The sequence below is a fragment of the Magallana gigas genome, chromosome 2 (assembly GCF_963853765.1).
Source record: "Magallana gigas chromosome 2, xbMagGiga1.1, whole genome shotgun sequence".
NCBI classification, from domain to species: Eukaryota; Metazoa; Mollusca; class Bivalvia; order Ostreida; family Ostreidae; genus Magallana; species Magallana gigas.
This window is the reverse complement of record NC_088854.1, coordinates 14552298-14563785: the sequence shown is the minus strand read 5'-3', so window position 1 is coordinate 14563785 and position 11488 is coordinate 14552298. Positions and strand designations below refer to the sequence as shown.

Genomic DNA, 11488 nt, shown 5'->3' with positions numbered 1-11488 from the left:
ATGAGGATTTTGGAAAGTAAGCTTTAAATCTTTTTTTTTTTTGATTGTCAAGATTTTTTGGATGAGTTTGCCCCCCCCCCCCTTTTTCAAAAACGATGCTTCGTGCCTGCCAATACCCCTTGTCTACAACTGGCGCCCCTCTAACCACACTGAAATCCTGGAACCGCCCCATGCCGTCTTTATAAAATTGGTTATAAAATATATTCATGAATTGAATCGAATGTGAAGAAATTGTTTAATTTTCAAAATTATTCATTTAAAACTGTAACCCATGTAAAGTACGGGGAAAAGATAACCGATAATATGATTAACGAAACAATACTCTAGTCTTTTACCATTAAAAAAAATGTCGCTTTGATTATTTTTCACTTGAGCAATCTTGGGCTGAAACGTCTCTGGGACGAATCGTCTAGCTGCATTTGGGAATTTTGCAATGTAACACTGAGGCGGCATTTTTGGAAAAGATCTCAAGGACGGTTTACTGTTTACATCAAAAAACCAAGTCAAGTCATCAGGAACCCCACTGAGGAAAGAAATCTCTAATAACAATGGATGTGTATGAGCTATTACCGTCTATTGTTATGACTGTTCTTTTTCTTGGCATCTTGCCTCTTGGTCAGAAAGTGTGGATATCCGCTGATTTGACAATCACATCAGCATGGGGGCTGATGTGCATAACATTTCCACAGTTTGTTATGCAATACCAAGTAAGATAATATTTGACAGACATACCGATATCTTTTATTTTAAGAATTAATGTTAGAAAATGGCATCGAGGCAATTCGGCCATGTTGTCAACAAGCCAACATACACGTTTCACCTTCCCTGGAGTCTGGCCCTTGACCACTTACCTTAACGTCTTGAGTCGAACTAATCACACGTCTTTTATATGAAGAAATTGCATCCCAGACCTAATAGGCCAGGTCATGCATATTCAATCTTGTGCATATATGATCCAATGAAAAAAAAAATACATGGATTTGTGCAGGGACACTATAGCTGCTAACTTTAGGCCGGCCTTTCCATCACTGGCGTCAGTCACCATAGACACCTTTAGTGACATTTGGTGTTAGCTAGCAAGTCATTGGCTTTCCAGTGCATGTTAAAAATTCTGGACATCTTTGCAATGATTTATTATAGCAAGACAGTTCCATAGTTAGTAGTGTACATGATATAATTACTGTTTACAAGCTCTGTCCCAAGATATTTAAATTTTATGCTGCACATATTCTTTGAAAAATGTCCAATCAATAGAATGAAAAATCTCCAGATTCTTATTGTGAAATGACCCCCTCTTAGGCTCTAGCTTATCAGGCAATCTACTGGGCTTTTGCATTGCAAGCGAAAGTACTCAAATACAATGTATGTATCTCTGCCTAGTCTAACTGTGACACAGATACATATTAATATAAGCCATCAGTTTTGATTTGGCAGACAATCTGGCCCGACATAACATTGCCTCAAAACTCTCAGGTACAAATATAACATTGGAATGACTTAAGAAACATCTGATTTTGCACTCATTGTTTAAACTCACATGTCCCATCGAAGTCCAATTCCAGCTGATTTGTTTAGCCATGGTCTGATATACATGTAAACATGTTGAACTTAGTAGAAAGAAACGAGACGCAGATTACCTAAAAGCAAAGCACCTGGGTGTCACCACCTGACAACAAACTCACCATTATTAATTCATTATTTGATATCATCTATCATATATTTTTTTTTTGCTTTAATTTCAGGTGGATGGTGAGATAGATATGCAGCATGAGTATTTTTATAGACTCTTTGGATTCGTTCTACTAGTCACCTCTCTGTTTGGTGTCTTAACTCAGAACTCCGACGATCCTACAGTCAAGATTACATTCCTATGGTCTCGAGTTATTGTAAGTTATGAATGTGCACACTGTTTTTTAGCTCACTGTTTTTGAGCTTTTATGAGCTGAAAACTTATAGCTGAAGATGAAATTACTGTATCAAATTTCATTTACTGTATTATAATATTCATTATTGGTTTCTCTCTTCATCAGGCAACCAGTGTTTACATATTGAATCGAGTGTATTCCATTTACAATATTACCAAGGATCCTCAGTGGAATGACAGGGTACATACATGTAGTATTAGATTTTGAGAGGAGTGTGAAGGGCTGTATTTCACAAAAGAATTAAGACAAGTTATGTATGTTTAGGTCACTTGAATCACTCAGGTGACTAATTGCAATTGGTCTTTGTCCGTCGTCACGAGAATTTAACATTTTGAGCTTCTTGAAAACTAGAATGCCAGTTGTTACCATTTATTGTGTAAAGCATCTATATGGTAAGAGAATTTTAATTTGTAAAATTAATGGCTCTACCATGCACCCCCGTGTCAAAGGCAGACCAAATTTTAAAAAAAATACAACAAATTTTTGAAAAATCTTCTGCTCTTCTCCCACTCATTGGGATGCATGGTTATGATGTCCACGAAGTCCTCTACCAAAATTGTGAAATTCATGGCCCCCAAGTCGGGATTCAGGCCCTAGGGCGAGGCCAATATGGCCATAAAGTAAAAATGTATTAAATCTTAGAAAATCTTCTTTACTCCCATATATACATGTATTTGAGGAAAACTGAATGCCTGGTTTTAACTTCATCTCGAAAACTACATAGTAAATTGTTTCTTGGCAATATTGAATTAAATGTGTGTTCTAATTTAGGAAATATACTTTAATATCCTGTGCATTGCATACTTGTCGAAATAAGATGTACCGGTAGGCATAAATTTTGTGTGCATTATAAATGAAACTGTAAATATTATAAAAGATTGACTATATCAAAGACAAGGAGTCTCAGATTAGGGTTAAAGACTTCAAAATGATCGAAGCTTAAAATACAAAGATGAGACTCCTAAATATCAGTCTAACAGGGCTATGGTACGAAGGTGACTGTCAATACAAGTGGGCCTCTCATACCGTAATTATTTATCTTCTCACTTTTGTTTCATTTTACTAATTTAGAACCAATAATTTAAAACATATGTTAAAAGGATTGACTTGAAATATAAATGATTTTGTAATGGTTTTGCAATTCAAGAACCAACTTTGATCTACATGTATTATATTTATCTTGAAAAGATGAACGACTAAATGATTTTGTCTTCACCTGTATTAGGTTTGTTACTGATCGAGCCACAGAAATAGTAATACACTGTAATAAATAAGCTTCGATCATCTCCCTGTTTATGAGACTGAACAATCCAAATATATTTCTGTAGTCAGTCAGTAAAAAACCTAATAACTATAATAATATTCACCTGTATTGGATATTTACCCCTTCATGATAACTGCGGTACTGCTCTCTTGTAGGGCAAATTGATATAATGGTACTTTGCCGAAGTTTTAGTAGGTAGATAATTAGATGAAATAAATGAAGCAATTGATGTTACGTTATCTATTACACCAAACTACAAATGTATGTCCTGCAAAAGAGCACTATCATAATTGGTGTGAAGGAGTCAATAGGAAGTGAATATAATATTTGATTTTTTTTTAAATTGGACTTAAAATAGGAAGGCAATTTCCAAAATTCTATGATTGCCTATCCGTATTCCTGTCGACCAATGAAATATTGTATTTCTAAAAAGTCCTGCTATGGCTTCAAACTAAAAGGTGATAATGATTATGTGAATTCATATGACTGTATCAATTATCACTAAATCCCTAAAAAAACAGCAATACTTGCATAACATCAGGTGTCTGATATTTAGATTTACAGTAAGCATAAAAAAAAGATTTTATAATCAGAGATTTTCAATCATTTCATTTACTTCAGGTACAGGTACCAGGGATGTATTTCTGGTACATAGGGAAAGACATTTCATTGATTGTTACATCAATTGTATGCTTCAGCTCTTGTTAATGCATATATTTTAAAATATATGATGTAACTGGATTTTGAAAAGTGGATCCTGTCTCATTATGGCTTATAAAATATGTAAATATATCAAACAGCTATATCACACCAAAAAATAATATAATTTCTGATTTCATTAGGATTTTTGGAAAAGAACTGTTTTTTAGTTCATGAGCTTGGTATTCTGATAGATAAAAATTCTCCATGAAAAATCTAATTAACATCGTCAGCTTCCAATAATTTAATTGCAGGAATGTGTCTGTACACTGCACACAACTGGTATTACCTCGCAGGTCCACATATTAAATGACAATTATTAAGGACCGCTATTATCTATACATGCATCCTTTGGCAAATTTATTTTTCTTTTACGTTGGTAAACGGTAATCCATCGAAAAAATATACATTTTGATTGATGTCAGATCTGGTTGGTTATAGAATATGTATTTATAAGGTTTTTGAAATCTAAATGAGGATATATATCGATCTTATTGATTTATGTACCGATACGTGATAAATACGAATGACTAATGAGTTTCTGTTTTTGCAGAGTTTGTATTTCGGGACATATGGAGATGTCCTCTGGTTTCTGGGAAGTTTGTACCACTCGTTAAGATGTCAGGACTGGGGATACGCAAACGAAGCACATCTAAGAATAGACCTTCATCTTAGAATGGACACTCTCCTTACATTCTTTATGGCTTTGATGTACTTTGTCTTTCCAGGGCATGTATTTAAAATCCAGGTTGGTATCTCCTCAATTTAGATTAAGGACAACAGACCCAATTCACTTCTACAAAAGTGATTTTCAAAAGAATTTTGTATATGAATTAAATCCTGAAGTTATATCAAAATCAACCAAAATATAACCTAAAAATTGAATTAGATTGATAGTAAGCACAATTCCAAAAGATGTTTGCATAAATTTTTTTTTCGATCGAACATAATGGGGAAAAGCATTCTTGAGAGAGAAAAAATAAGTTTAAAAATATTCTGCAAAAGATTTTTTATCCAAATTGAAATATGATACTTATATGATGATTTTGAATTAATTTCATGTAAAAAATGACCATGTCATCATATCAACTTAGTTTTTACAGAGGCACATCCAAAGTGCACTGTGTCATTTTTTTTTTCAATTCTTCATGAAACTGTGCAACTTTTAAGAAAAAGGTTATGTACATAATATTGAGGTAGATATATGAAACAAAACAACTATCAGAGTGTGCTGAACATTTTTAGCTCACCGAGACGAAGTCAGGGGGAGCTTATGCTATACCCTCGGCGTCGGCGTCGGCGTCCGGACCTGGTTAAAGTTTTTGTTGCAGGTCCTGTATCTAAGCTATTACTTGTCCTATCTTCACCAAACTTGCATGGATGATGCATCTGGACCTACTTATGGACTTGAAAGACTTGGATGCTGAATCTGGGTCCTAAATTTCAGATGCTGGAGGAGGTTAAGGTTGTTGGACCAGGTTAAAGTTTTTGTTGCAGGTGCCCTTTGATAGCAATATCTAAGTTACTGCTGGTCCGTACTTCACCAAACTTGCATTGATGGTGTGTCTTGTGATAATGATGCACCAGGCAGGCTTGGGTGCTGAATCTGAGCTATAGGCTACAGATACTGAAGGAGGTTAAGATTTTTAGAGCTGGTGAAAGTTTTTGTTGCAGGTGCCCTCTAATGAATATATCTTAGTTACTACTTGTCCTAACTTCACCAGACTTCCATGGATGGTGCGTCTTATGATACTGATGCACCAGACAGGCTAAAGAATGCTGAATCTGAGCCATAGGTTTCAGATGCTGGAGGAGGTTAAGGTTTTTAGAGCTGGTTAAAGTTTTTGAAACAGGTGCCCTCTGATGATTATATCTTAGTTATTACAATTGTCCTAACTCCACCAGACTTCCATGGATGGTGCGTCTTATGATACTGATGCACCTGACAGGCTTGAATGCTGAGTCTGAGCCATAGGTTTCAGATGCTGGATATGGTTAAGTTTTTTGAAACAGGTCACATGTTTAATAGATAATAGAACTATTTCAAACTTGCATAGTTGATTAAACTGTAATATGAATGAATCACAGAGGAAGCTTCAGATGCAGAGCTTGATCTCCATTATCAAGGATGCTAAAAAATATATCTTAGTTATTACAGGTCCTAACTTCACCAAACTTGAAGGGATGGTGTGTCTTATGATACAGATGCACCTGACAGGCATGGATGTTGAATCTGAGCCAAAGGTTGCGGATGCTGGAGCAGGTTAAGGTTTTAATTGCTAGTGCTCGATGATGATGATATCTTAGTTATTACTGGTCTGAACTTCACCAAACTTGCATGGAGATGCGTCTTATGTATACTGATGCACCTGACAGGCTTAAATGCTGAATCTGAGCCATAGGTTTCGGATGCTGGATGAGGTTTAGTTTTTTTGGAACAGGTCACATGTTTTATAGATGATAGCTTGCATAGTTGATTTAACTATATTATAAATGAAATGCAGATCTCCATTATCAAGGATGCTAAAGAAATTTACCTCACTCAAACCTGCTCGATAGATAGATGTGTTGGTTGATAAATGATATAACATGATTCCTATGATATAGTATTGTATGGAATGAAACAATATTGTTTAATATGATACAATATAATATCATATGTAATATTATAAAAAGTTATATGATATGATATGATATTGTATCAATTTTTTTTGTATTTTATGTAATGATATTGTATCATGATATCGTTATGTATAGTATTGTATATTATGATACAATATTGTATAATATTATATTGTATTATTAATTTATTATTTTATCACATGATACTGTTACATAAGATATTGCAAAATATAATATTGTATCCTATGATACAATATTGTATATTCCATTATATTGTATCATACGATATTGTATAGTATGATATTAGTTTCTGTTATATAGAATTATATCACATGAAATTGTACAATATGATATTGTAATATTATATTATATCGTATCATACGATATTGTAAAATATGATATTGGTTTATAATATGATATATTGTCACATCACATGAAATTGTATTGTATGATATTGTAAAATATATTATTTTATCATATGATACAATATGTATAATATAATATTGTATTATATTTTACTTTATCACATAATATTGTATCATTTGATATGATACAATGTTGTATCAAATTATATTGTATCATATGATACAATATCATGTTATGTTTCAAAAATGATACAGTATCATACAATATCATACCATATTAAACAATATAATATCATATGTTTCAATGTTATGATGTATTATGTAATATGATATTGTAATATTATACTATATTGTTTTATGTATTATGATATTGTATTATGTGATCAAATACAATAACGTTTAACACAATACAATGTCATATCATACGTTACAATATCATATCTCATCATTGTTTATTATGGTATTTTATTGTATTATATGATATGTATTGTAAATATGATATGATGCAATATTTAATTTTATATTATTGCATTGATTAACATATGAACATATGATTACAATACAATTTTTTGACAGATGATATACGATATTGTGTAAAAACAGAATCCATGAATATCCAAGGTCATAAAGTATGATTTTCATTTAATATGATAAAGGTGGTCTCATAAGGGTGAAGTCTCATAAGGGTGATGTCTCGTCTCGGTGAGCTTTGTAATCTGTGATTACCTATGTTTTAATGATAAAATACCTCAAAACTTAAGAACGGGGGTGGTTTTACTATATTATCAATACGAGTATTGAAGTTGATTGAAATAATGTAACTGCTTTCACTGGCTCAAACTCTGTGAACTAATCTATGAAGACCGTTATAGATAACTTGAGCTTATATGTAAACTCACTACAATACTGGGACATCCCCTGAAGAAATTTATGAATATTAATTAATGCTGAAAACGGTATTTTAGCACGTTAAATTATAGCAAGATGAACCACTACTTGCAATACAAAAAGTGTGTATTGATGATGTGGAACAGCTATTATATATTGCATCATAAGCAATTTTTCATTGAGATTTAGTGATTGTGATGTCATATGAAGAGAATTCCATGTATGTAACATTCACTTCTTTTAGGTGTGCGATATATCTGCGTTGTCCTTAAATTGGTTCTTAATCTGTACATTACTGAATGTGACAAAAGGCCTTTGATACATGCATGTACATGTGGAAAGTCTTGCATGGAGCTTGACTAACATGACTTAATTTCATGAAATATTCAAGAATATAAACAATTTTGAGAAATATGTGGTTGTATGTTTCAAAGATTTGCTTGTTTCTTTTTTCATGCAGTACATGTACTTTAAAATCTTTTTGAAACAATACAAGATTTGGTCAAGTAAAAGGTAAGAAAGCATTATGTTTTTCTGGCAGTGTATGTTCCTCATTCATTACTCAAGGGTTGACTGTTGACATATGCCAACACTTCCATTTTCTTTTGGAATTGTCTATGTATGGACGATGCACAAGATATTCATTTGTATTTACACAACTCTGGTGTGCACAAGAATTCTCCCTAAACCAGAGTTGTCTGAGCTGTTTTCCCTCCTTTGTTGCCATTTCTTGAAGGTAAAAAATGCATATAAACTAATGACAATATTAATAGATATGAATGTTTACTATCAAGTCAACAAAAATACATAATTTATGAGATAAATTTTTAATTCATATTTTAAAATTATTCATGATATACATCAAAAGACCAAAGTTAATCATCTTATCATCACGTACACCAAACATGTTATACAAGGGACTTGGGAATAAATGTCAAATCTATTTTTGTTATTGCTTATTTGCTTATTTAATTGGTCTTCAATTGCGTCATTTACGTAACATTAAAGTTAAAATAAGCAAAACCAACACTGAAATGTCAGAGGGATAGCTTTACTTAAAATCATGACACATCGTTATTTGTTTATCTGGAATGATTTTAAGTTAGTCATATTTTAAAGTAACTTATATAAAAAATAGAAACCCCCCACGTTTCTTATAAATAATCTGTTAATTTAAGAGACTTGATTCATGCCAGGGTTCTAACTTATCAAAGTGTACAAAGTATATTTTGTATATAATTTAAGTTTGGAATGATAAAATGTAGAGGAAAAAAAAGGTACGAATACGTATATCTTATCTTTCACTTATCTAAAGTACATGTATTGTAAAAGTTGACATTAAATTGAATAATAGATTTTTGAAATTTATCTTTGATTACATTTAGCAAAGCAACAACATATGAACATGATGAAAGCATAAAATATTTGCTTTTCAAAATATCTACATGTACCGGTACATTATGCATTTGGTTCCTATTGGATCATGCTAAAAGTCGTACTAATTAAATTAAAAATTAAAAAATGACCTCTTTGTGATATATAATTATATTCCTTCTTTGATTTGACATATAATATTAATGCATATAAACATAACCCAGATAGCAAGACATCATTGGACCTTTATTGGGCCAACAATATTTCTTATGTTTAATTGGGCCACCGTATGCATTTAACATTGGGCCATCGGGAATTTGCTCATCGACCCTTAATCGGACCAACTTGTTGGTTTATTGTTGGGCCAATGTAACAGACAATAGTTGGTCATTGTTGGCCACTGTATTCTTTGTATATTTGGCAAACGTCACTTTTTTACCGTTGGGCTATTGTAAGCATTCAAAATTGGGCCAACAGCAATTTGCCCATCGGCCCTTAATCGGACCAACTTGTCAGCTTATTGTTGGGCCAATGTACCGAACAATATTGGGCATTTGTTGGGCCACTGTATTCTTTCAACATAAGGCGAAAAATACCTGAGCAAAAAGAAAAGAGTAAATGTAATTAAATTGTAATATATTTTATTGCTCATGCAGTTCATGAAGAAAACATTTATAAAAAAAAAAATCTGAGTCTCCTCCTTCCTCCTTTTCTTCTCTGCCAGTTACTTCATTCCCTTCTCTTTGGCATACCTCTACCATTGATATTGTTCTCAATGTCTTTTGTTTATGGAATCAGCAGTTGCTCTGTTTTTTGGAACACTCTCTAAAATTGTAGTATTTGGTATTTAAATGATTTGTTACTTTTCTCAGTAAAGAGTAAACATACATTACGATTAAGTTTTTAAGTACCTCGTATATGTTTAAGCTTTCAAATAAGAATTTAACAAGAATACATGTAACAAGTCATTGAGTTTACATCATTCTTGGTAAACATGTTTATATATACTAGAATAATTGGTAAATAACCTTAATTTTTAAATTCAACTTTACTTTCAATGACTCCTTAAAGACAATCCTTGGCAAAGAAATTTGTCATGAGTGTTATTAGAATTCTTCTGACACACATTTCAGTACCGTCTCCACCAATGGTAGCCAAATGTAGAACCTATAGACCTGTAAAAATTGGTACCAATTTAAAATCTGAAGTATTTTTTAAGGATAATAAATATTTAAAATATGTTCTAATGAGTAGTAAACATACAAAATAACATAAATCTACATGTAGTTTCTGATGCAGGATCAATTTAAAAAATAATTGTAAAGCCTTTTTAGCTCACCTGAGCTGAAAGCTCAAGTGAGCTATTCTGATCACATTTTGTCCGTCGTCCGTCTGTCTGTCCATCCGTCCGTCCGTCTGTCTGTCCGTCTGTAAACTTTTTACATTTTGAACTTCTTCTCTAAAACCCCTTATCCAATTTCAACCAAATTTGGCACAAAGCATCCTTATGGGAGGGCAAATATAAATTGCAGAAATAAAAGTCAGATCTGTATTCAAAGCGGAGAAAACCTTGAAACTGTTGAAAAAGGGGGGTGCATTTTTAAAAATCTTCTTCTCAAGAACTACTGAGTCCAATTCAACGTAGTTTAGCATAAATTATCCTTATGGGAAGGAAAGTATAAATTGCAAAAATTAAGGGCTATTTCTGTTTCAAATCTGAGTTATTACGAAAATAATAATAAAGGAAAGGCGTGTTTCAATCAGTTTAATAGCTTCGGGTTCGGCATCCGGTAAAATGGGTAGGCAAGACTTGGCCTGGGCAAAACAAAAGATTGGCAGTTATTAATCTGCCAATCTCATTAAAATTTCAGGATATATGATGGACCAGTATATTTGTATTCACTGTAACTAAATATTGCTGCAAAATAATGCGTATTTGGAATTGACGATTGCCGATCTGCCCCAGCTTTTATTTTGCCACGGCCCGGTTTGCATACCCATTTTACCAAGACTCGTATTCCATACTTCTAAAACGAGGTTCTTTGTTTAAAGCAGCCATGACATTATACGAAAAAGGGTCGATCTGACTATGATGAATTTGCTTGTTGTGCAACAGTTCGCGTATGAAGGGAAATTTTTGAAACATGCAAAATATATTGGTGCCGATTTTGTGAAGTAAATTGAGGCTAAATATTTCAATGCGTTGACAGTTTTCACACATGACATTGGTGTTAGCTTGTTCTAGCTGATTATCGTTTCGTTTTCATTATTTATGCTTTGTAACCTGGGAACTATCGTCTGTATTTTGTGATTTTTACGTATCAAATCAAACAGAGACTTCGGTAAATCAA

At 32.8% G+C, this 11488-nt stretch overlaps 1 protein-coding gene and 1 long non-coding RNA gene across 2 annotated transcripts in view; one reads left to right on the top strand and one right to left on the bottom strand.

Annotated features, from left to right (window-relative positions):
* The first annotated feature begins 416 nt into the window (after window positions 1-416).
* LOC105327926 (uncharacterized) overlaps window positions 417-11488 on the top strand; it is a 24017-nt gene continuing 12945 nt past the window's right edge. The window contains exons 1-4 of the mRNA XM_011428604.4: window positions 417-707; window positions 1743-1886; window positions 2031-2105; window positions 4442-4636. Of these exons, the coding sequence (XP_011426906.2) occupies window positions 549-707; window positions 1743-1886; window positions 2031-2105; window positions 4442-4636 (573 nt within the window). The 5' untranslated portion in view covers window positions 417-548. The remainder of the gene's footprint in view (window positions 708-1742; window positions 1887-2030; window positions 2106-4441; window positions 4637-11488) is intronic.
* LOC105327925 (uncharacterized) overlaps window positions 9789-11488 on the bottom strand; it is an 18963-nt gene continuing 17263 nt past the window's right edge. The window contains exons 2-3 of the long non-coding RNA XR_010710798.1: window positions 10190-10312; window positions 9789-9962 (exon numbers count right to left, since the gene is read on the bottom strand). This is a non-coding gene — a long non-coding RNA (uncharacterized lncRNA). The remainder of the gene's footprint in view (window positions 9963-10189; window positions 10313-11488) is intronic.